Source organism: Apaloderma vittatum, unplaced genomic scaffold, assembly GCF_000703405.1.
Source record: "Apaloderma vittatum isolate BGI_N311 unplaced genomic scaffold, ASM70340v1 scaffold21399, whole genome shotgun sequence".
NCBI lineage: Eukaryota > Metazoa > Chordata > Aves > Trogoniformes > Trogonidae > Apaloderma > Apaloderma vittatum.
In genome coordinates this window covers 2,112-29,170 of record NW_009737262.1, presented here as the reverse complement: position 1 = coordinate 29,170, position 27,059 = coordinate 2,112, and the positions used below count along the sequence as shown (strand labels likewise).

The 27,059-nt window shown below is 40.9% G+C and overlaps 1 protein-coding gene across 1 annotated transcript; it reads left to right on the top strand.

Annotated features, from left to right (window-relative positions):
- Window positions 1-8,476: 8,476 nt before the first annotated feature.
- On the top strand, window positions 8,477-26,676 carry LOC104279848 (sodium/potassium-transporting ATPase subunit beta-1-interacting protein 2; the record flags this gene model as incomplete). Its single annotated transcript, XM_009877282.1, has 2 exons — window positions 8,477-8,537; window positions 26,591-26,676. Coding segments are annotated over 2 exons (147 nt in total), but the record flags the coding sequence as incomplete, so codon positions are not given.
- Window positions 26,677-27,059: the final 383 nt, after the last annotated feature.

The window sequence follows — 27,059 nt, the reverse complement described above, 5'->3', positions numbered from 1 at the left end:
TCTCTCACCCCTAGTGAAATGTTCTGGCTCTTGCCATTTATGTGACAACACTGCTCTAACTTAATCTAACATGTAATGATGGAGAAAAGAAAATTACCTGTGCTTCCTTTCTGAACTTTTAATCTACACAGTTTTCATGGCTGGTCACACTCCTGAGAAACTGGCAGACACAACAACATATTACTCCCTATCTCATCCTCTGCTCACTCTCCTCTGATTACTTCTGTTTCACGAATCCAAGGGCCCAGTGTTCACACTTGCATCATCAAGGTTCACTTGCCATATGGGCACTTCAACATGGAGGGATGGGTTTTCACTGAACAGTGACAACTCATATGTGTTTGTTTATTGGGAATTCAGCGTTCTCTTGTAGCATCAAAATATTTCCCCCTATACAATTTGCACAGACTTCAAAAATGTAATTTTTTTTGTCCACCGCCCCTCAAAAGAGTGAGTAGCATTGATAATCAACTATTTCTTCTAATGCAGTTCAGTTTAAGATGCTAGACATTCATGTGGTGGGCTGTGAGCAGTCTGTGCCTTTGTTAGATCTGCAGCATAAAGAACCAATGCTTCTTACTCTAATGCTATGGCTCTCTGGAAAAGGTGACACATAGTTGTACCTTATGATAAGAAAAGCCACTGCTGCCAAAGGCAGTCAGATACCAAAACCAGATGATTAAACCATTCCAAAGCATTCCCAGAAGGCAAGAGGGGGAAAACACCCAAAGTGGGTTTTTTCCATAGAAGTTTTCTTGCTGTAAAACCTTCAGAGTAAAGCCTGCATACAGGCACATACACACTTTTGCTTTAATAAACCATTCCTATTATTATTAGCAGAATGACCAGGGTGATACTTATTTTAAAGCTTTTTATTTTAGTTTCAACATCTTTCTTGGTTTTGTTGTTTTGCTGTTGCCAGGTGGATAGAGGCAGCTAGACATATTTTAGAAATAAATGGGATGATTTTTCCCAATCCACACAGCTCTAATGGCTAAATCCCTTTGATGTGAATAGCAGTTAGTGCACAGTGTTGACCCCTGTACAATCAGAGCTCTGTTCTACCAGTGACAAGTTGTGTTTCAGAGCTACTTCTTGAGAGGAAACAGAGCAATCAACTTTTCCATTTTCAGGACTTCCCATAGACTCAGTTTGGATGGAATTAACAAAAATATGTAACCAAATATATCCTTTAACACTGATCAGGTGAGAAAAGGTAAAGTGGAGACAATTCCACAAAATCAGAAAAGAGAATATTTGAAATTCTCTGGTTTTTAACAGGATTTTTTTTTTTTGCAGTGCTGATGCCTTCAGCCTGCACTGAGCAAGGTACACTTGAGCAGCATCCAGTACCTGCTGAGTGCAGCCGACGGAGAATTTGCTCCTGGCTTCCCAGCACACAGGTCAGCCTGTGGTGGTCTCCCCTCTGCCCCTTGACACATCGCATGGCTGCTTCATTCAGCTTCCTGAGAGAACACAGCAGAGTCCTGGCTGGGGCATTTTGTCTGTGGGAGCAGGAATGTAAAGTTCAGCACCGAGCCTGAATCTACACGATGCTCTGCAGTTCCCTTAACACAGAGGTTGGCAATAAGTGATCCCTAATTCCATCTCGTGCAAGTGGGTAGCCCCTACATTTTGGGTTGCCTTTGATATCTGAAGCAGGAAGAAGGACATCCTGCTCTTCAGCTGTCAGGTGAAATCATGGAAAAGCGCCAAATATCATATGGATATGGAAAGCATAAATCACACTGAAATACATAGGAAGAGGGAAAATTTGTAGAAAGTTTTAGGTCAGATTTGCAGAAAAGTCTTACTAAACTTTCAGAAAATTTAGGTCAAGCCAAGCGTCTGTAATACAGCTTCAGAACAGGTATCTCTTGCTTTCTACCATTGCTAAAGGTTTGCACAGCTCTTATCTGACAAGCCACAGTGCTGTGATTTTCAGTGCCCCTGTGGTCTCTTCAATTCATCAGGTGAAAAAGCTTGCCAGGGAAGACGCTAAGGGATCGGCTGCCTGAGCAAGACAGAAATGCTCTCTAGCTCCCAGCAGCTTTTCAAACAAAAGCATTCTAGCAGGTCTTCACGGTGATCTTCACATGCTTATACAAAAAGGCAATCTCCAGAAAATTGAATAGTCCACTGAGAAATAAAAAAATGATTTTATGCTAAGCACCTTCTAGACAGCTGATACAAAAAGATTATGATACACTACCTGAAATAAATGCAACTTTTATCATACTTCTGTTTTCCAGTGTGTGTAGATTTATCTGTATTTATGATTCATGTTTTTACTGTACTTGCTGTAAAAACAACAAAAAAAACAACCAAAAAAACCCAAAACCAACAACAAAACAAAACAAAACAAAACAAAACAAACCAAACCAAACAAGCGTTGGGGCAGGTTTCAGTCCAGGAAAGGAAAGAAAAGAAAAAGCATTTGACGATTATGTAGGCTAAAAAATTATAGGTTTGGTTTGGTTAGGTTTAAAATTTCATGATTGCCCACTACATATTATTGTGGACATAGCAATTTAACATTACCTTTCCTTAATAATTGTTTTATTGCACAGGATAAAGCTACTTGGCCATACTAATGAATTACTCTTCCCAGACAGCACATAGATTGTTAATTCTGAAGAATAGTGACTGCAAGGCCACAAAATCTACATTCCCCATCAGGAATCCGGCCCGATATCAATAGTTTTCCAATGCTCTTTTTATGATTAAAGATAGTTAAACTTGGAGGAATGACGAGTTCTCCTAACGTTTAAATGTGAGCACAAATAAAAGCATACCTCAACAGAGTAGTTTCCATGGAACATAGCTTGAGTTTTACATTACAGTCTAGCAATGATGTTCACTCACTGATGTGGCACTGCTCCAGGCAGTGAAATCAAGCTTGAAAGGGTTTTTGCAGGGAGCAGCTTCAGAACCCCTGTGACACTGACTTAATTCTACAGATATTGAGGGAAAGATCTCTGACTCACCTTTTCTGTTAAATAATGGGTAGGATTTTTCTGAGAATCAATACACTGGAATCTTTCTAGATAGTGATTCTCCAGTTCTTCAGCTGATCACAACATATATACATCTCTTCAACCTCCAAAAATCCACTTTAAAGAAACACAGTTCCTTTTACTCCCAGCACTAAAAAGGCTTTACATGTGCAGCTACTTGTAGGCTTAAGAAATATGATTAAATTGCACGTGGGTAGATATATAACAACACAGTTTTGCAATGTAAAATTCCCAGGGCCTACATTAACCTCCATGTAATTCTGCATTACTGTTGCTTGAACTAGCCTATTTTTCGCAAGGGACTTAAAATCACAGTGTTTGTAGAATCCTGCAAAAACTTAATAATGATAAGTAAATAAACGAGCCTCAGCTTTTTAAGAGGATACTATAACAACTTACCATAGGAAAACACAATGGGTGGAGGTTTTTAAGTCTAAAGTCCATTTCTCCCGACAAAGTTCAGTTATAGAATAAAACGGACTTATTCAGTGAAGCTAAGACCATGTTCTATTTCCATAATCCAGAACTAATTCATCTTGAGCCTTCTCATCATCACCACACCCCACTCAGATCTTGCCCACTTCTAGTTTTTATTTCTTCCTTGCTGTCATTCTTTTGTTTCAGGTGCCTAGTTTAATAAAAATAACTCCTAATAATTGTCTATATAGGTAATGCTTTAAAAGAGGAAATGCTGGAGGCCTTGAGCAGGCATGATGGGTTTTCATATGATAGCTTTTTTCCCAAATCTGGTGCTATTTGCAGTGTATGAAAATATTCATCTCCATAAAAGAAGTGAGAAGAAATAACGAGACAGAATCTTGAGCAATACCAATTCTGATAAAGTTTGATCACAGCACTTGACATTTTGAGCAAGTCTGGAAGTACACTCACAGAAAACTCAGGGTCTGCTAAGAGTCTCTAGCAGTGTAACAGGACACTGCTGACTTTGGTAGGGAATATTCTGTCTACATTTTTGTTTGCCTTATATGGCTATAATAAGACAATAAGATGCACTAACTTAATTCCATAATTAATCTCATTTCTAAACTTTGAGCAGTGCTGTTAAATTGCTGATTTATTTTAGGCTTTTGTTTGTCTTCATTTTTTCCTTGGCAGAAGGAATGATGATTTTATCAAGGTGTTAATAGATTTGAAAAAAACACTGTTTGAGATCATTGTATATAAAAACGGTTATCAGATGCCATCAAAGTAACACTCAGGCAGCTGCTGCAGGGATGGGCAATGTGTCACTTTTAGAAAGCAGTGTTCATTTATACTCTCATATAGACGTAACAGAGAGAGTTTTAAAGAGCAGATTTTTCTCAGCTTTCGAAAATGAGGTCCATAAAAACATGCATTCACTAATCGTTGTAGGTATACATGAGCAGGGGTGTTGTTAACAGTTCCTTCTCCTCTGGAGGCCTGTATTACAGCATTAAAATGTGAATGGGACAGATGTAGACACCTAGTCTGGATGGGTCTGGGATCCAGAACTGATCTTCTGTTCATTGCACCTATTTTTTTTTTATAGCTACATGGTTTATAAAAGACAATCTGCTTAAAAAAAAAAAAAAAAAAAGTGATGCAAAGCAATAAGAGCTTTCAAGCTAGCTTTCCTCATTTTAAACTGATTTTTGGAGACAGTTTCTTTATCTCTGAGGACTCATTCCCTGCCTTCTCACATAAACCAAAAGTCTTTTGAGATACTGAATCAGGAAGACTGTTCTGTCTAAGTTTCATAAAGCACTCAGCACTGCTGTGTTTGAGGGCTTCCCAGGAATATATTTAGAAATGTGACTAGCCTCTATCATTTGGGTTTGTTTTTTGGCTTTTTTTTTTCCTCTGATGTTCTCTTCAAGAGGAGGAGTGTGCTCAGCGAATCGTTTTGTTTGGAATTTGTGCTGTACATAGGCATGTTGCAGTGCATTTTACTTAAACAAGGTCAAAGTAATGCATCTTGCACTATTACAAAGGCGGTAAATTTTCTGAGAATCCTTCATTCATGTGGGAATTCATTAACAGTTTTAGCTGACTGGTCCCCAAGGAATTTCTGCTACACACAGATATGCGCTATTATTCTCCCTGTAAGAAGTCTTAGCCCACTAGGGAGGAAACATGTCCCTGACCTCCATCACAAAGGTGTCTATAGTCACCATGGGCTCAGGCCATTGAGCATCCTCGAAGTAAAGCCTGCCACTTTTGGTTCTGAACCTCAGCTCTGAGCGTGTGTACTCTGATGATGATGCAATTAGTAGATCAATCTTAAATGGCTCTCACTAGATCAGAACTGATAAATTGCTTGGTTGAAAAAGAGGAAAAAAACCAAAGCAACTAATGTGATGTTCAAACTAGAACTAAATTATTATGTGTACCAAGCAAAGGGTGGGATAAATGTGGGAGAAGGGGAAGTTTATTTTATGAGCTCTGATTATCTCATGGGAAACAAACTTCAATTTGTTTTTAGAACAGAAAAATTTCTAGCTTTAAGGCACTCTTTTAATCAGCAAGTTCATCTGATGAAATGCTGAAGGATTTACTTATATATCAAAGCAATTCCCTAGACATTTAAGGGATGCAACTGAATACAATTAAAAGATCAGTTTTAAGCACAGTTTGTGGTACAGTTTGTTTGTTGCGCTTGGTGAGAGAAGTTTAGTTAATAACATGTGAACTTGGGGTGTTTTAGCAGACGGTATTGAACTGTATTACAAGAAAAGCTTCACCATTGTGGCCTGCTAGAGATGCGACTATTCAGCTATCTTGGATGTGATGGTCTGTAAAAAGAGAACAGAGAGATGATTAAGCCAAGGTTCACATCCAAGAATGGAATCGTTTATGAACAACCTTTCTGGGCCTAATTCGTTGCTGAATTAAACCTCATGTAATGTCATTGAAGTCAATGGGGTTATGCAGGGCGTAAGTCAGTGGAGCAAATTAGCCCTCTGTCTTGAAGCCAAGAAACCAAAGGAGTGATCCAATAAAACAGAGATGAAATGCTGATATTAGCTGAGTGCCACTGTTCTCGGTACAGTGCGTTCTTTGTGTCCAGCAGTGAATATTTCATCCTTCCCAGGTGTAAAATCTTCCCAGCAGCACTATAAGGCAGATTCGTAATAAATGACAAAATTAATGGTTTAGTTCTGTTGTAATACAGCTTCTGGGCTCCCAACAGGAACTCAAGCAGTCAGCAGACAGCATCTACACTGGCTGGAGTGTGATCTCCAAATCAGGTCTTAATCATTTCAGAAAAGTCTTGGGGCTGGCCTTTTTGTTTTTTCCCGTTAGCTGTCTTCCACCCATATAGATGTTAGAAGCTAGCATTCATAGGGATGGAGAGCTTTCTACATGGAAAACTGACAGAAATACCACAGGAGTATCTGTGGAGAGCTGGAGTAGATTAGGCACAGTCACAACATCTATGAAAGCATGAGGAAGTAAATGCATTTATTTGCATTTCATGTATACAGTTAACATTAAAGCCTCTAAGGTCTTATGATATTGCAGTGATTGTAGGTGGGCCTTGGATTTTTTAAAAAATAATTAAATAAATCCATTTGCACTAAAAAGCATTCATAACATTACATGTTTTTCACTCCAGCTTCACTCTTTTTACTGTCTGACCCACTGATTACTTTGTCTGAAATTAAGATCACCATCTTAAGGGGGCCAGTTAGCTCAGTGGTTTGAGCACAGTGCTGACAACAATGACCGACACCGAGGTCGCAGGTTCGATTCCCGCTCGGTCCCCATGTGTTGCTTGGTCTAATCAAGAGGTGGCGTCTCTACCCATGACAGGGAGGTTGGACTCGATGATCTCTAAGGTCCCTTCCAGCCTAGGCCATTCTATGAAATCTATGAAATCTTCCTCAGCCGGAGACTACGGGATTTGCACCACAAACGCGGGGAGCTCAGTCCTGGCTGGAGCCTTTAGGCATTTTTATTGTCCGTATAAAGAACTAATTGCTGAAGTCTACAGCTGGGTTTGCAGCTCATGAAAAGATCTCTGTGAGGTGATCTGTACAGAATAACACATTTTGACAGCACAGCTCACTTTTCACTGCAAAAAGAAGAAACAATCTGAATTCTTTTGACATATTCTACCACACAATCTTCAGTGATGAGCTAAAGGATGAAAAATGGTTTGTTAGCCATGAGTAGAGAAAACTCGGCAGAGCTATGTGTAAAGCGAGTACCATGTAGCACGTGCTGCTGTTCCAGTATTTGTCCTGTTGCTTCTGGTGTAATTTCTTAGTGGTGACAGAAATTGGTGAAGGGACTAGCAGAGAGATCACATGATACTTGGCCCGTGGCATTTGTGATATTTGACATTTCTTTTTTTTTTATTATTTTTTCAGATGATAGTGTAAAATAAGCAATCTGCCGTGGTACTCGAGAACCACTCCAGATTTTCCTTCTCTAAATCCCGTTGCTTCTGTTTACAGTTCACTTCTGGTTAGACTCTGAGGAGAGGAATGAAGGGAACAAGATACAAATTTGCCAGCTGCAGTAGGAGCTACTAATGTAAACACATCCAGGCCTATTTAAAGCGCTAGATATGTTTTGAAGCCTGGGGGCTATTGCAAATAAGGGAAGTAGTCCCACTAATCCACAGCCCTAATTTCAAGTGATAAAATATCACTAAAAAGACAGTTTTACAAGTGCACTGAATTTGTCCTTGGTTTAGCTGGCAAAGTTTTGCTAAAAAAAAACCAATTCTCCTAGAGGGTTAGGTTTTGCGGATTAAAGAAAAAAAGGGCTGTTCAGCTTGGAGAAGAGAAGGCTGCAGGGAAACCTTCTGGTACTTAAAGAGGACCTACGGGAAAGATGGGGAGAGATTCTTTACCAGGGAGTGTAGCGTAGAGCAAGGGGTTAAGGTTTCAAACTGTAAAGGGAGTAATTTAGATTAGACATTAGGAAGAAATTCTTTCTGTGAGCATGGAGGCACTGGAATGTCGCCCAGAGAAGTTGTGGCTGCCCCCTCCCTGGGAGTGTTCAAGGCCAGGCTGGATGGGCTTTGAGCAACCTGCTCTAGTGTGAGGTGTCCCTGCTCATGGCAGGGGGCCTGGAACTAGATGATCTCCTTCCAATCCAAACAATTCTATGATTCTATGAATCTGATTTTGACAGAAATATTTACATTTTCAGTGGCTAAAAGTCCATCCATCTAACCATCTATTTGATTTTCTTGTTTTCAATAGTTGCAAAGAAGCCAATTAGGTAATGGAAAATTTTTTATCAAGTTTTGGAACTTTTATTGATGGGTGTGTTTTTCAAGAAAGTTGCAAAATTCCTCTATTTCCAATTAAAATTACCAAACTGTGGTGAACAATTATCATGACCTCATCAAACAGAGTCTGGTGAATTTTGTTATTTCTATTTCTGTTGTTGCTTTTCTAAAAACAACTCTTGTTTTTCTATTGTATTTGCTTTCCATCTAACGATATGACATTTTATTTCAGCTGGCAGGCTTCATCTATGCCTGTTATGTTGTGAAATGTATTACTGAAGAAGAGGACAGCTGTAAGTACTAAAGCTTTATTACATACAAAATGAATTCTTTTCTTTTTTTTTTAAATCACCCCTCCACTCTTCTGGCTCTTGCTGATTCCACCCTAAATGCCTTATTATACTTTAGCCAGGTCATTCTTTCTGTCCATTCTTCTTGATTTAAAATTTGTAAATGCCTGAAAGACAAAGAAGACATAAAATGCAACTTAAAAAAATACCTCCTACTTTCTTCTGAAAAGATCATTGCAATTGGGTGTTTTTTTCACAGCTTACCTTAACACATAAAATAAAAAAAAAGCAAAATCCCAATTGGAAAATGCAAGCTTTTATTTTTTTCTTTTTTTCCTTATTCCCGATTGTTATTAACTCTCTTCACAGTCATTGGTTACCACTGAGGGCATAGTTCTTCTGTGTTGACTTGTGTATTGGCTTGTAAAAACACTTCTGGCAAAAAAAAATAGCTTTAGATCATTGCAGGCCCTTCATTTATGAGAGGTGAAACTGTGGAGCTTGTCTTTGCTCCTGCTGTTCCCAGGGTACAATTACAAGGAGCGAAATGATTTCATATGGACGTATGTTTGTGTTCCTTCTGCTTATTTATATCAATAGAAGCCTGTTGAGCAGAATTCGCTCTTATTACATGCTATGATGTAAAGCCATTTCATTTTTTCTCTACTCTAGCCTTGATTTTTCAAAAAGGGCCACTGCAGCATTTCAGTACATCCTGGGATTCATGCTAAAGCACTTTAGAAACAAGTATCAGAACTGCATGTAACTTTGATAAAATATACATGAATCCTAGAGAGAGCTCTGCAACGGGAAGCTAAAGGGGGTTTATTTGATCGAGAGCACTGCTAGGGCTGGTGGGGGTTCCTTTGTGTGCTCTCCTGCGTAGAAAATAGCTGCAACCCTGTAATCTATTGGCAATACAGTGCCACTGTGAGCCGTCAAGGGAAGATTTAGTGCCAAAATCAAACCACGCTTCAGAGGTCTTTCCAACTATGCTCGTCTCAGTTGTCTTTGTTTTCCTGTGGAGGTAAGGAAGGCATGAGAGGAAAAAATATTTTGGGACAAGCACATGGAGCAGGGATATGTCACAATTAGGTCTTGTATTTTTAGAGAAGGATCCAGTCATATGTGCTTTCTCCTGCTTTCCTGATAAGCGCATTCACTATCCACAGAGCTGGAGGAGAGTGAATCCTTGCCCTCCAAAATGAAATCCTGTTTAATACTATTCTGCTCTCTCTTCTAAGGGTTTAAATCTGGGGGTTTTTTCACTTTTCTGTAATGCTTCGGGGCATAATATAAGTAAAGGCAAGGAAGGGACTTGTGACTTGGCTCACCAAACAGGCACAGAAGTGAGAGCACATTTGAGAGATTTCTCCCGTGGTCTGTAAAGCAGCATTCCTGGCAGCAAAGCACCGCAACCAATGTGGTATTCCTTTCCGCTCACTGTAGCAGATGCTCCCTGTTGTTCGGAAGCCACAGATCGTCACGCTTCTTTGAACCTTTTCTTGCCTATTTTGAGGCTTTTGTTACTTTGTTAGTACACCTCAGCCATGCCTCCTGTTCCAGCCAATGAGCCATCTTACCTGTTTGTGAGCATCTCCCTGAGGTACAGGAGTGAATCTCCACGCAGCACAATAAAGCCAGAGCAAGCTTGGGAGCTGCAGCTTCACCTCTAGTGAGGTTTGGAAGTCTGTCTGGTGGGGAAAAAAGAGAAGAATGGAACTTCTGTGTCTGAGTTGTCCCAACACTGTAATAATGCTCAGACCGGATTTGGCCCCTCAAGGTATCATAAAATTAAAACAGCTTTAATTTCTGCTGAGAGGCTGCATATACCTGAGAGTAAGAATGATTCTACTTCTCTCTGTGCTCAGCTGAGTGCTTGCTGTGACAGTCAGTGGCTGCAGTCTGTGCAGATAACCCCTATTCAGGATTAATTTTAGATTCTTTCATTTCCATTTGGATACATTTTCTTGCCTCTTCCCTCCTGCAATACAGCCATCTATTGTGCTCCTAGGAGAAGGAATGTATCCCCGATGGATGCCATGTTATTTAGGATTCATGCTCCAGAAGATGCCCAAGCGTAATCTCCTCAGTACTTCATGCAGACTGAGTGTATGCAAAGAAGAAAAGCTTTCAGGAAAAGCTAGTCTGTCCCAAAGCCATTGCTAGAACTTCCTGCATCTGTGAGTCTTTGGTCTGAAATCACTTCAGATCCCCTAGCTGTGTTTCTCTTCCCATAGTCTCTTCTCAGAGTTTTCCAGTTCCTCACATCTGCATGCTTCTATGGAGCAAGCTCTGTGGCACAGTGGGATGAAGACATCCCTGCTGCTCACAGTCTGCTCTCTCCACCAGACTTGCTGGACATCTAGTATAGCAGAAAAAAAAACACCTTTACTTTGCTGCCCACTAACCACTGCTTAGTAACCATACCTGGCAAGGGGCAAGGCTGGACTTGTGCTTGCATACAGTTTGGCAGCTGGTGTTCCCTCTGCGTACTAAAGATGTGTCAGCTGTGAAAGACCCTCTGGTAAAATCACTCCCCACAAAGCACTGCCCTGCTTTCCCAGCTGCTGTAATGGTCCGTGAAGAACAACAGAGGGACACTGCCACCTTCTTAACCACCTCTATATTCACAGGCATCACAAGAGACATGCAGATCACTAGTTTTCAGGACCACTCATGCCTGTAAGAATGGGATGCCAATCACAAAGCACCATAAGACTAATCATATTGAGTCACACCAAAGGGGCATATACACACAAGTCTTGTCTGTTGAAACAGAGATAATAGAAAAAGCCTTTCTGATATAACAGAGTCAAAAGAAAAAGCCGTTTGCTTCTCACGATGGATGTGGTGAACATCTATACACTCAGTTCTGTTTCTTCTGCTTTGCTACTGGGTCATGGAAGAAACAGCAGTTCAGAAGAGGAGCAAAAGAGTCAGAAACTCTGAGTCTGGCAGGAGTGGGCAGCAAGGCATTAGACTAGAGAAAAAGTCGTGCAACATCCAAGAGCCAGACATGGGCACATTCCAGATTTTAACCAGAGAAACATATTAACACTGCTCTGGAGCAGAGAAGGTGCCTCATCGCCTCTTGGCACAGAGCCTCGACTGTAGAAACACAATCAAGTTGCTCTTAAGCTGCTTCAGCTGATTTAGCTTTGCTCTCAGAGTAATTGAAACAAGCTGAAAGAATTACTATTTCTCCATTCTTTATGCAGATTTTATTAAGAGAATAAATGAGCAGGGGTAGAATTAAGCAAACATTTCACTAAGATTAACCTGCTCTAACCTCACTAAAGGATTAGGAATGGAACAATACAATGATCAAATCAAGGTCATAACTAGGGCTGAATCAGCAAGTCTAGAGGTTTTAATTACTCACACACCAAATAAATCCAGCAGCAGGCCCCCTAAATCAAAGCACAAGTCTGTGCTACCTTTCATGAGAACAATCTGCTTTGGGTTAATTCTGCATCAAGGATTAAAGAGGAAGGTGCTTTCCCTCCCAGAACAGTCCCAGGCAGTGCTCTGACACCGGGTGCACCAGAGCCAAACTGCAGCACCCATCTCCAAGGGTCAAACAGGGGTGGTTTTTCCCCGACTACTTCTCTCAGTGGTTGTTGGTTGCTCTCAAATATCCCTTCTGCATCTTGCTTTTTGTGGCTGTGCAGGCAGGAGGAACTCTGAGGCTTAGAGCACCTCGGGTCTCCATCTGGGAAAGATGAGGGAGGACGCGCGGGGGCCCAGCAGGGCTGCTGCCAACTCAACACTCTCTTTGCTGTTGCCACTGGTGTGCCTAAGCCATTGTCATCCTTGCCTCATTAGCATTATTAGCTGCAGCAATTAAAAATAAAGCATGAAAATGTCAGCAACGATCATTACTTGAAGGCATTCAGTGGCTGTAAACTTACTGGAGCTCCTCATTTGTTTTCCAAAATCGTATTAGGCCTGCATTTTTCAAAGGCTGCACATTATTTTTAATAACATTGAAATGTTCGTTTAATGTGCGTTTCCTCGCTAGCAATTTGGCTCCCTGCTATAAGCTGTTACTGCCTTACTAAAAAAAATTCAGTGTATTTTTGAAAATGCTATTAAATATACAGCTATTTTGTGGGAAATCTGAAACGTAAGCAATAAAGCAGCATCCTCCTGGGGCTTTTTGTCTGTAAGCAATTAAAAAGGAAACCTAGGCTACTGAAGTGGGAATTCTGCACTCACCTGGCAAGTTCTCTTGAGGGAAAGGGGCCTGGTTTGTTATTAGAGGGAGAGCTTTGGCTGAGAAGGAACCCCAACCTAGAAAAAATCACCAATTTGGTCTATGCCCCACAGTAAAATACTGTTACAGGAGGCCCCCTTTCAGACCTAGACAGGGAGAAGAAACAGCATTTACCTACCATAACATAATGGCAAAGCAATCAGAGAATAAGTATTTGTCCAACTGTTCCCCACATACCATGAGGTACAACCCTTGCACTGTCTCACGCTAGCAGGAATCCAACTTGCACATCTTTTATCTTGGCTTTGTTTCCAGTCACACTGCAAAGCAAAAGAAATTGCAACTGGGTGAAGTAGATTTTTGCTGCATATTCCCTTGAGCCCAGCTTTTGGGGATGTCTGGCACAGAAGTAAAGCTCTAGATGGCCCTTTAAAATTATTTTACTTCCCCCACTAAAAGCTTGAATTCAAGATTATATTTGAATTACTGAAAACATTTAGGACGACAGTACCCCAGATAGAGGATATCTACTAGTGAGCAGTGCAGTATAGCAATAATGTGTCAATAAACTCAGTGCCAAACAACAATCCACTCTGGGAGGCTGGGCCTGACTGAGGAAGTTGTGAAAGTGGTGACATAGAAAATATTAAATTTATTAGATGCGAGAGATGTGAAATTCTGACAAACATATGGGATAGGTAGAAAAGTGTTTTATTTTTAGCTCTGTTACAGGCTGCCTTCCACCTATGCAGAGGTTATTTAACCTCTCCATACTTCTGTTTCCTGTATTTAAAATAGGAAATAATTACAGATACAAACTCACAGCCATGTTGCTTCACAACTTTGAGATTCTGGGATGAAAGACACTGTTGAAGTGTAGAGTATGCTCAGGTATCACTTTATTTCTGTGCCAAATGATTTTCGCAATCTGCTTAGTGAGACATTACAGAGAAATAATACCTCAGCTTCCATCCCTGCTTAAAAATCTCTAAAACAAAGAGAAATTGGTAGAAAATGTTGGCTATTAGTTCTGTTTCTTTATTTCCCCTCCCATTTTCTGGTGAATATGGCTGTAAATGCTGAGACTAGCAGGACAGGAGGAAGATAGTAAGGAAACAGAAACTAAGGCTGAGGAAAATGTCTGAAGTTGACTGCAGCCACCTTTCTGTAGTCAAGGCTGGACTCAAATATATCTCTGGAAGTTGGCATCCTGTGCAGCCTGGCAGTTCTCCCCTGCAGTTTCAGTGCAAGCTGCAGACCTGCCAGAGCCATGTTACCTGTTATACTTGTGTAACACACCACAAGACATGAGGTATCAGGTCTATCCATCCCCATATCCAATATCCAGTAATGAAGAACATCTGATGCTTACTTCTGTATTTATTTGCCATATAGGCATATAAGAACACCGCAAGTCTGTCATTCCCAGAAAATTCTGACAATGATTTGCAGTTCAGAGGCTTTCTTAGCCAGAAGTGTTCTCATATTTTAATTTGCCACAATGGTCTTTTCTTCCTAAAAGTGTCGACCTATGTCTGAACCAAGAAAGTTTTTATCAAACGCACCCTTCTGAGAAGAATTCCAGCACCTCAGCTGTACATTTTGTTAGTCTTGCCCCTACCGTTTGTGTACTATGTCTTGGGTCTTTAGAAAACAGGAGTCATTCCTTCGTCGCCTTTTCCATGCTGCCACAGGTGACATTACCTCACAGGCCTATGACCACATGTAATTAGACCTGCAATTTAAACTAACAGTTCAGATTTCCACCACAGTTGATGAAGGCAGAGATGTAACTACAAAGAGCAATTTGCCCTCTCTGTGGTAGACACCTCGCTCACAAAAGGGTGGGTGATGGGTCTGACTTGTTTGGTTAATGCTAAGGACAGCCTAGGCAGCCTGCAGAGGAAACATCGGAGCGAATAAGAATAGGAAAAAATACTAGCCAATATTTAAGAGATAGTGTTCTCCAATTGTTGAACAGGTCATTTATGAATGAGAATTCAATGAACATGCCACAGAAGCTGAAGCTATGGCTTGGTTTTGTTCAGCTGCACTCTCCAATTTACAGCCGGTGGCTAAGTTAAAAGCGTTTTGTGTTTACTTGTTTCATTTAGTGTGGTGACTGCTTATGTAAACTAAGTAAACCAAGGAAAGGGAAATGGGATGCCTTCAGCTGTCAGGTTGCTGATGGAAGCATGGAGGGAGAGAAGCCTTTGAAATCCCATGGCACTACTGCATGCTTGTCATCCTAAAGAGCGCTGCCCTGGAGAGCCACAGTGTTCCACAAGGAACGTCTAAGAAATTCCCTAAGATGCCTGTACAGAACCAACCTTTTGCACATATCAATAGCTGGTCCTTGTGTCATTATTTCCAGTCATGTCCTCTCTTGGAAAGGACCTTTTACAGAGCAGAAGGCTGGTATTGAGCATCTCGTTCTCACTGGCACAGAGCACAGCCACATCCCACAAAGCTGGTTTGAAAGCACGGGATGAAAATGTCTGAGCTGCAGAGCAGGAGGCTGAAGCACAGAGGGGAAAGCCCATCGTTGGACAATATGACACGTGAAACCAGCTGCATTTGAGATGCAAATGGACCTGAGCAGTCAAAGGTGTCACAGGGCTTGGCAGACGTTATGCAGCTTGTTCTGTGATCATTTGGCACTGCGCTGCAGAGAGAGAAACAAACTTAAAGCTCAGAGGAGGTGCAGTTTGTTTAAATAATAGCAAGTAATTAGTCTGAAGACAAAATCAGTGATGGCATTTTATAATTACAATTAATTTAAAGGTTAATTTCCTTTGGTGCTAAAATCTTATTTAAAACATTTACCAGGAAAGGAAATTAGGATGTTACTATCTAGATGCATAGAATGCTTCTGGGAATCCATGCCTATTATCACTAGAAAATTAGGTTAGACTCAAAGTGGGAATTTCAATTCATTTTAGTGTATAATAGATGGTGGTCAGGGCCTTGAGTCAGAAGGGTTGCTTAGGGTAGACTGTACGATTTGCATTTCCTTTGTTTGCAGGATTAATTGCAAATGTTTCCAACAAAAGGGCTGGGTTTATACATGAACAAGCTTGACATGAAAAGAAAATTGGTTATGGATTGCTGCCTTCGTAACTAATGAAGCTGATGTTCAAGGTATCCCTAGGAGACGGGGTTGTGGTATGATGCAAATATATACGTAAGATCACACGGGGGAAAATGGTGCTGTTGCTGGCTCTATCTATGATAATTTCTCTGCTCCCTCACTGTCTTCCCTGCCACACCCCTTCCATCCATCACCACCTCCTATGGGGATTGTCAACCTCAAGTCTAAAAAATGTCTAAATAACATAATGTAAATCTTGAAGGAAGTAACATTTCCATTCCAGCAGCTTATCACAATGGGATACTGCTTAATAAAATCAACGCATTGTAACAGCCAGGGAGATATTCTTGCATCTTTCTTCTTTAACTATTCACCACACCTTTTATCTTTTCAAGAAGTACATGTTGCAGAAGTGTTGGAAAAGAATGAATAGTTAACATCTCTTTTATGAAGAAAAGTGCACTTCATACCAAAACCTTTTGAAAACACTGCTTGTCACAATTTTTTCCAGGAAAGGAACACAAAGAAGTCCAGATCATAAAACAATGTCCCACATGGTTGCATCAAACCAGTAGCAGAAATAAGGTAGTAACTAGTGATGCTTCTGACAACAAAAGGTGCAGATGATGTGAAGAGACACTCAGGTTGTTGCTGCAGCTGTATAGGAGGTGGCCTTCCTCACCATGGATGCTTAAATATAAAGAAAACTGATATTCAAAATCAGGAAAAATTAGCAAAATCCAAGACTCTTCACAAGCTGAAAACTGCATGGAAAGTGGCTTCTGGCGGACCGCGGTGTTTTGTTTTGATGCTGGTGCAAGACTCCATTTCGAAGTCTGTCATCTGTCACTACTTTGCACTCAATGTGGAGGGCAGGTTTTGCAGGCAGGCCCTCCTGCGCCACACCTAGGTCAGCATCTCCTCCTTCTCCCGGCTGGAGGGAGGACAGCCCGGGCCCCACCGAGGAGCAGCCTGATGAGCAGCTATTCCTCTTCCCCACCCCAGTGTCCCAGCCTCCAAGGATGACTGACTGCCCCCTTGGGGTTCCAGCCAAAATGAGTTGATGAAACACCACAGGTCCTGGCCAGACAAGCTCAGTCGAGACTGAAGGACAGAACCTTCTTGGAGAAGAGTGGTAATGAGCTGCTGTGGGTGGACTGGACTCATTAGCCATTTCCAGTGGCCCTGGAAAGGACATCTGCCCACAGCCTTAGTGTCTTCCCTGCTGAGACAGTCTATGTGAGCTCCTTGCAGTTTCCTACACGGCTGGGACATAGCTTTGTATTAAATTATTTTTATCAGCATGCCTTCTGTTAAAGTTTCCCTTATTACTTTTCCTTTTAAATATCTAGATAGGTCTTCATTAGCATTGGGTTGTTAACTTTCATAAATTTGGGCCTTAATTCTCCACTTTGTTGCACCTACTAATGACTCTAATTCTAATTTATTAGTGTGGTCGTCACACTTGGAGGCCACTGCCCCAGGCACTTTCTTTCTTCTCCTTTTTTCTTTTTTCCTCCCTTTATTGCTTGCCCCTGGCAATGATCTGGCTGAGAATAATTTTTCCTAATGATTCATTTGATAACTTCTATGATAATTCAGTCTACCCCATATTTTCTTTAATTCTCAGACTAATTTGTCAGTCAAAACTATTGCAGGGCTAGATCTTTTTTGATCAGTACTCAAGCATGAAAGTTTGAAAGCAAATGGCCATTATCCAGTAGTGTCCAGGTCTGTCCAGTGTAGAAAAATAATATATTCCTTGGACTAATATTCTCTCATAGCTGAGTGGAGGTCTTTTACAGACTCATTACTGAGCATTGAACAAGCCCCACTGCAAGTTTGGACAAGCCTCACTGCAAGTGTGGACAAGCCTTGCAAAGTTTTGCAGGAGTCAAGCAGCATCTTACCTGACTGCAACCCTATTTCCAGCTCTAGAAGCTTGACACGTGGCTTACTGCATTTATCAGATATAAAAGGCAGCACTGAGCATTTCAGCCTAGCATTTCTCATTGCTGCAGCTATGCTTCAGGCATTTCCTCCCTACCTCTGTCTCTTATTCTTGCCTGCCCTATTCCTGGTCCCTGTTTCTGCCTTCAGCTGCCAAAGCCTCGCTTGTGCCGCCCAGTCCTTGTTTGGTGACTTCTGGCTGCTTCCATCCTCACTCTTTTCTGCTCAGCCATGACCCTCGTTTCCACCTCCTTGGTTCCTGCTGTTGGCTGGCCCTGCCTTGCTGAGATATTGCTTCAGCAATGGTCTTACTCATATCCTGTCCTGAGCCCCTGCTGCTGACCAGACCCGTTCTCCACCTGGGAGTCTGAGACCGATTTTGCCTTCTCTAAATTCTGGACCCACATCATGATTCATCTTGATATTTTCTGCTGCACTCACCTTGAACGGAATATCTGCATCCCTGCTTCGTCCTAATTATAGGGAGTAACAGGCTGAGATCCCTGTCAGTACCTCTGTAAGAGTACAGATGCAAGGTAGTGCTTATCAGGTTTCATAAACCTGTGTACCTCCTCAGTCTTATGTTCTATGTCTTGCCTCAGAAGGGCTAGTCAAAGAATTAGCCAGGGGATGAGCAGTAACAGGGGCAAAAGAATTTACTGCAGGCTCTTACTCATCAACAAACATGATAAGAGGAGAAGAAGCTGAAGCTGAAGCTGAAGTCTGAGTTATTTTGACTTTTATAAAAGTAAACAGCAAGGAAATTGTGGCAGTGGGGCAGAATCTAAGCTGAGAAACACCGCTAAAATTTGTGTAGGGTTTCTTTTTGTTGCTTCTGTGCTCATCGTAGGGCTCAGAAATGTCATGAGGTTACACTTTAAAAACCTGAGGTCTCAGTTTCACCTTGCAAGTGAGTGAGCTAAGAGCACTCATGAGCCATTACTGGCTGTTTGGCAGAAGTGCAGTTCATTGCACCACAAACACTGGACTGAGTGTCCAGGTCCTTGCACTATTTATGAGCCCTCCTGTGCCAGCAGGAAGGACACAATATTGGCAGATGTCCTCCTTCCCCCTGCTTTCCCAGTGCTTGGCTCTGTCCTGTTTTTGAGTCTAAATCACTGTGCATTCTGCACAAAGTCCAATAATGTTTGATTATCATTATAAACTAACTTTATTGAGATTGTATTCAAGCAAATGTCCTCCTGTGTGCTATATTGTGGAACAGCCACCAGGCCACGCTCCCAACATGAAAAGGCAGCAGCACTAAAGTGTTTGGAAGTGTCTTCACTGAACAGCAAGGCGGTAGTGGGATGCTGGCAAAGCTGCAGGAGCAAGGGTGTCCCCATATGTTCTTTTATGTTTTTACCCATATATCACTTCCTAAGTTGTTAAAACCAAACCTAATTTTACTCCCCTCCTTTTTTTTTCTCAGTGTGGCCAGTTTATAGCTACCAGTATTTCTGCACAGCTCTCTCTTGCCTCACATACTCACTTCTGCACCAACAGTGCCTTCAGTCATGTTATTAGTTGTAGTCTGTTTGCCATCTCTTGTCTCTCCCACCTACATGTACAGTGGGGTGCCTTGCTGTAGTGGGGAAGCTTAATCATGGCCCTTCTGAAGCCGAAGGGCAAGGGGTCAAGTCTTTGGCCATCGGAGCTGGTGTGCATAAGTTAAGACCTCCTGTCAGATGTAGCACATGTACACCATGTGCTCTGTCTCTGCTATAGCACATGGGAAATGTGTTCAGTCATGACACACGTGCAAGAAGCAGTCACATACACATGCACATACACTTCCCTGGTCATTAGCACTTTTTAAATGGTGCCATCTTATCATGGGTAACTGTAAATTTTCAATACTATTTTAGTGCTTTAGATTCATTAATATATTTAAGTGCTACCATGATGCCAAAAATTTTACAAACACAAATGGCAGCCTTGTTTCTTGGAGTTTGCAAGCGGCATATTAGGCAACAAGTAACTGGTGGGTACAGGCAGAGAGAGAGTGAGGACAAAGAAACCATGAGCAAATATTATTCACTGTGGTAGTCAGGAATATAAGGGCATTAGCAACCTAATTTAGGGAAAATAATAAGAGAACTCTTTGTGAAGACATTTCACAAGGAGAGAAGATGTTTGGAAATTTAACAAGTGTAGAGGTCAAGCTGGCACCATGGGGGCATAGAACTGGAAGGAGATTGATATGAATCACTACATGAGGCTTTACATGTAAAAGGTTTTAGCTTCTACTTGATGTAATATAGAAGATTAAATAAGTAGCAGGATACGGAGAGGAGTAACTTAGCCAACAAGACGAGTCCTGCGGCTTTTGTCTCCTTAACTCTAGATTTGGTGAATTCAAAACAAAAGGAACAAATGTGGTGTTTGACAGTGAGAGTTCTGGGTAAATGTAGCTTTGTCAACAGATAGAACAGTCTTCCTCTTCAATATGCAAAAATAATCTTCTGAAATTAAATCCAACCAAAACTGATATCTAACTTATATCCTCAAGGGGCAGTCAGACTTGAGAGTACAAGTGTCATCATTCACCATGAGAAATAATAGAGAAGGTTAGGAAGGAATGACTAAGAGTTCTGGTTTTAGACATGCTGAACTGGAATTGATGTTTAATTATCCATGGGTAAACATCACAGAGACAAGCTGAGATTTCAGTTTGTGTAGAAGGAGCAGAGTGAGCACAAGCCAGGTGCTCCGCAGTCAGACTTGAGAGTACAAGTGTCATCATTCACCATGAGAAATAATAGAGAAGGTTAGGAAGGAATGACTAAGAGTTCTGGTTTTAGACATGCTGAACTGGAATTGATGTTTAATTATCCATGGGTAAACATCACAGAGACAAGCTGAGATTTCAGTTTGTGTAGAAGGAGCAGAGTGAGCACAAGCCAGGTGCTCCGCGACACCTCCTGGAATTGATGTTTAATTATCCATGGGTAAATATCACAGAGACAGGCTGAGATTTCAGTTTGTGTAGAAGGAGCGGAGTGAGCACAAGCCAGGTGCTCCACGACACCTCAGAGACATAATGGCAGCAGAATTTACATTTGGAAGTATGACTACCCAGTTTACAGGAGGTGGAGAAAAATAAAAGTCAGAGATTGCTTCTCACGGGAGTCCAGCAGAGTGCTGTAGGGAGAATCATCAAGAAAGGAGATGAATGATGAGAGGAGGAAGGTAAGCACCTGCAGAGGAGATGGTGGGGGCCACGAAGACAAAGGTTTCGGAAGAAAGAGAGCCACAGCTGTGGTGGCTCAATGACGATGGAGAGGGCTGTGTGCAGTGAGTTAGCAGTACCCAAGTTTGGATAGGAAGAGGTGATCTGACCGGGGCTCCAGCAGTGTGCAAGGAACAGAACACAAGATGGGAGAAAAATCTTCTACAGAAATGGAGGAAAGTAGCTCCAGAAAGTGCCTGAAACCATCAGAGGGGAGAGAGAGGGAGATAGGAGGAGGGAGAGAGAGGTGGGAGAGAGAGGGAGGGAAAGAGAGAGTGGGACAAGCAGGGATAAGAGTAAGGTTAATTGTTTTGTGAAAGGATTTTACATGTATTTGTATTGGGAGGGAAATGCAAAAAAAAAAAGATCAAGAGAAAGAGTTTGTCACTGGAACAAGAAGAAATTTTACAGAACAAAATTCTTGTGACTGTAGTAAGATAGAAGGGGAAGTGGCGTAAAAGGAATGAAAAAGGCTGGCAAAGTGAGGAAAGGAAAACTACTTTATCAGCTTGCTTGTACAAGAAATGGGAAGAATGGAGAGCAGAGAAACAATCAGAGATGGGAAGAATGAAGCAGATGAGGAGGTGATGGAAGCATCTGGGATGGAGCTGGAGGAGCTAAGCTACTTCATCACGCAGATGGACAAAGTGAAGGAGGAGAGAAGAATCAGTGAAAGAAGTCATTCTCTTTACAGAATTACTAGCAAACACATTTTCACTTTTAAAAGAGGAGCCCCAGGCAGAAAGCAGGTGTGGTGGTGAAGGCAGAGTGCCGACAGTAGATTCACCATTGTGAGAGGCTGTGCCTCATGCATCAAGGGTAAGGGTGAGATAATCAGCAAAGCAAGCAACAGTAGCAAAGGAACAAAGTAAGGAGAGGATTTGAAAGCAGTCAAGAAGTCATACATACTGCAGGTCACAGGTTGGCCAAGTACATGGCTGTTTCCCAATCTTTCCCTTTCCTTTTCTTTGCAGATAAGGCCGCTCATCCTCCTGCCCATTCCTAAATTCTATATCCTTTCATATCTAGTCTGCATTGATTTTTACATGCCTGCTGAAAGGCAAGCAAAGCCACGGAGTCAGCCACATTTCTATACACATATGCCCTAAATGACTCTGGGTCAGATCCTAAGCTAATGTAAATTGTCATTGCTTCAGTGAAGTCACTGAAGATATATATGTAAGAAATATATTTTAGATGAGGACCTGAATCTTTGCACTTCTGTATTTTTGTCTTATAGTGGAAAATTTCTGCAAGTAGAATAGTATCTAATCTTCTGATTTTTATCCAATATCTTTCCTTTTGCCTTCCACAGGAAGATGTTGCTGCTTTTAGTCCAGACTTTCCTTTCTCTTTGTCCATCTGTTGATTTCATCAGCGTCAATGTTTGTCACTGCAAATTTTCTATAAAATCCCTTCTCCCACAAGTACATCCATGCTAATGGAGTCCTTTTTTTTGCATCAAAGTTTAATGGTCTCTCTATGCACAAACTCTAGAAATTAAAAATGAGAAATCAATTTATGCCTCCCATCCTGTTCTGATATACACTGGAGACAGTGGGGACTGTGCCTGTGACCAGAGGCTGAAACTTCACATCCCTGTGCTTAGTGTCCTTATTTTGAGCCATATGTCCTGTCCGTGTTACAGTTGTAACCACAGTGATATGCCTGACAAGCGCCTTAACATCAGCAAAGGAAGAAAATACTCAGGCTGAATTTTTTATAACACATTTTACGGAAAAATAGTACTGCTGTTATCCTATTCAAGTCTGGCTAACAAAACGAGCATCTCAGCCAATATTTCAAAGGAATGTGATTCTGTGTTTGTTTGCATATGAATGTGTGTTCTTACTAAAGAAAAACATGACAGAAGACTCACTTCTGATAACAGTGACATGTAAGATGAATGTAAAATAGAATAGTCAAAAATATGTTTGATGGATGAGGTTAAGAATGGAAGCCTCAGTGGCGATTCAGCTAATGAGCCTTGTTTTATTCATCTCATGTTACTGCTGCCAGGAATGTATCAGCCGTATGACACTTTTAGTGACCTTTCAGGCACAGCCAGGATAAAATGCCTGCAGAAAGGGCAGCATTTTGCATGCTTTAAGAAAATAGCTCAGAGTCCACAGGGAGCTTTTAGCATAGTCTGGACACTGCAGGCTTTGCAGTGCTAAGAAACTGCTACCATCAAGAAACCTTGCTACAAAGAAATTACTGAAATCCTTTTGTATTGGAGTTCACTTCTATCGCCCACCTTGCGAAGTTATGGTAAGAAGACGTAGTATGCGTACAACAAGATCACAGTAGTATTGTCTGCCCTGCCATCATTTGGTTACACACATGGGAACTTCCACTGTCAGCTGAATGCAGAAAAAGGCCACTTGACAGTCTGGCTTGTTAACACTTGGTGTTTACTCTGTGCAAAAGGACAAAGACACGACGCATGCAGACATATTCAGCATTCATCTTTCTCTTGTGCCCACACAAACTCATTTTACTCAAAGAAATCTTTCTCTTAAAATATTGGTCTAGCTTTCTGAAAATAAGCCTAAAAACACCCATAAGATCTTTTGTCCCATGACTGCACCGCATGGTATCTACCCCTGCAGCCTTTTAATAAAGGTTTGTTGATTACTTGAAGAGTCTTGGGTGGCACACAAGACATGCAAAGGCAGACAAATGCATACGAGCAACATTCATAAAGTGACATGGGTTGACACCAGCGAGACACTCAGTGCAACACAGGTATTTTCTGACTTGTGTTGTCAGAAGTCAAGAGTGAGAAAAAAAAAGGAAAACTTGGCATGAGAACAACAAACCATAGCTACAGCAATGCCACATTCGTTCTTTTTGTTGCCATCTTTGTATTTTAATAAAAGCAGGTTTACTTCTTCCCAGACAGCACTTCATGCAGCAACATTCATATAGTGAATGCTTCATTCTATGCTTATAACCTCAGAAAGCTTCGAAAGACATGGTCACATTGTAATAAAGTTATGGTTACAGACAGAAAGTAGGAAGAAACAAACGGCATTTGTCTTGATTTTAGCAATATTTTGATTCTATGAAAGCATTGCAAGCAGTTGCAAGCAGACCAGGGAAGTGCTCTCCAGATGTAGTCGTCATAGGTTGTGTGCAGAATTGTTTAAAACTCTATTTAAAATTTAGTTATCAACCAGCTGGGATGACATTTCAGATGGGATCCCACAGGGCATCTGCTGGGGAAATAAGTCTCTTCATTATTTTTGTTAACAGCAAGGATGATAGAGGAGAGAACATTTGTAAAAGTTTCAGATGAAAACAGATTGAGAAGGCTGTGAGTACTTGTAAAGAAAGAATTAGAAGTCAAAATGATCTTGAGAAGTGGCTTGAAATCAAGAAGATGAAATTCAATACAGATAAGTGCCAAAGAGCTCCAGTGGGGAAGAATCATAGAATCATAGAATGGCCTAGGCTGGAAGGGAACTTAGCGATCATGGGCAGGGACGCAGCTTAACTAGAACACGCAACACATGGGGACCGAATGGGGAACGAACCCGTGACCTTGGTGTTATCAGCACCATGTTCAACTGACTGAGTTAACCAGCCCCCTAAGAATCAGCCAAATATCTTCAGATAAAATATGGACTACTTGGCTAGACTACAGTTAATGTCAAAACATAAAAAAAGACATAGTTATTAAGGGTTTGAATGATGCAATTGAAGATTTTTTTTTTAAAGTCTTTGTTATTCCAGTTAATATACAGAAGATCTACATGACAGTTGTTCCCATTAGTTCTGATTTGTGCGATCCACTGTTAGAAAAACATAAGTAGACTGAAGAAGGATCTTCAGGCTTGGAAATTTAGAGGCCTGGAAAACATGGGCATTGAGAAGAATACGAAAGAACTAGGTATGCTTAAATCTGGAAAAGATGGATAGCATGAAAATACTTTTTGAAAACGCTTAGAAGTAGCTATAAGAGGAAAAAAATGATTCATTTGTCTTTGTATCCATAGGGATAAAAGGCCAAAATGTAGAAAAGTGGTTAATTTGCAGGAAATTACATTTAAATTAGATATTAGGAAGTAAGGCTCAGGGAAAGGCAACACAGAGAGACTATAGAACCTCCTTTATTAGAGATGTCAGGAATTAATTCAGTAAAACATCATTCTGAGATAAGAGTATACGTAATGCTGTCACAGAGCACAAAGCCAGATAAATTATTTCTGCAGGGTCCATTCTTGTCAAGGAAGAAGTTGGATGACGGGTTCAAAATGTCTGTGATTGCAATGCAGAAATACTGCACCAGTCCAATCTAGTGCTTTGTACCTCTTTGCTTGCAAATTAAATGATGGACGGAGGGGTGCAAGAATTTGATTTTTTAACATGTCTGGAAAGCGTGTGACTGCTTTTTTAAGTGTGGCACATATTGAGGGGTAACTTAGCATAAAATAACCTCATAAATGAAAGTTTTAAAGACTCCAACCACTGCGAAAGTTCTCATACCAAAGGTTGTAAATTTACATTTTGAGGTTTTTATGTGTATGCTACTGCATTTTAGATCCATAAGAAGATGGACTCTATCAAAGAAACTTTTCCTTTTTTTTTTTCGCTTTTAGTGTACACAGAGGCAGTCTGTCCATAGCAGTGCCCAGACCTCTGAAGAATGCTCTTCCGTACCTGAGCTCTTTGGCTTTTTTCTGTCAAAGTCAAGTTAAATTCACATCTGCTATGTAAGAGACAGTTTTTCAGGGATGAGAACTGCCCACAGATAATCCCCAAAAGCCAATAGATGGGTCTTACGGTGCAAAGGAAGGTAAAAGGTGTGTTTTTATGAATGTAAAGACAGTGTTATAGCAAGGAAACAGAGATCTTGGGCTCAGATGATATTGAATTGCTCTGGAAATTGTTTTAAATAAAGACCACTGGGAATTGGCAACAGCATGAATTAATAAATAACTCCCATCCTACAACCTTCCTGCAGACGTTCAGCATCTTGAGAGAAGTGCTGGTTTCCTTAGATCTGTGAAGCCTCATCTCTGAAGCTCAGATGAATTGTTCCAAGCCTCTGTTCATACATTTCAACCCAAATGTCAAAGCAGGGAATCAGAGAAACTTCTGTCTCTCAGACAGAGTCAGATCAATGTGCTCTCTCCTCTACATCACTGAGCCACAGTGTGACAGCAAGCCAGACACAGTAATCACAGTCAGAAGCAATGCAGTCACGCCAATAAATAATTGGTTTTCAGCATTTGTAACATGTGAATAGCACGTTGTTTTGTACTCCAGGTAGTCTACTTGAAAAAGAGGGATGTGTCTACTTCTGACAGACCGATTGCTGTAATAAATTGCTCATTGTATGATTTGATAATAATTTGGGTTTAAAATTAAGAAAGGGGCTTTGCTTTTCTCTGTTTTTTGCTTACCCTTTATCTACATGCCCACAATTAGCTGGTCTAATCTTAACAGATTATTAGAGGCCCCGTCAAAAATAATCTGTGTGCTCTGTGATTCTTGAATGATACTGCCTATCACTTCTGAAAAGATGTTACTAATGAAAGCAATTTTCTCCCTTTCAGTTGATTTCATAGGTGGATTTGACTCTTACGGCTACCAAGGTCCACAGAAGACATCTCATTTACAGTTGCAGCCCATGTATATGTAAGTAGTTAACTTCTGAGATATTCTGCAGTGGCAGTCTGATATTAAAGGATCATTAAACTGAAAGGTGACATGACTTAAAAATTCAGAATAGCAGACACCTTTTTTGATTGACCAAATTCAAGCTACATTTAAGCACCAACATTACTCTTCTGTTGAATTACAATGATTTCTTAGGGCAGGATGTAATGTGCCACAGTTGTTTAAATAACACTCACCTGATTTTCCTCCATTTCAATTCAAGCAGGTTCCACTCAAAGACCGTGAGAATTTACTGTAGTAAAAACTAGTCAGATCTGACAAACTTGATTGCAAAAAAGTGGATTTTATTAAGACTTATCAAAAGTTCAGCAACTTGCTAATTTAGTGGATGCATTTAGCATTTTT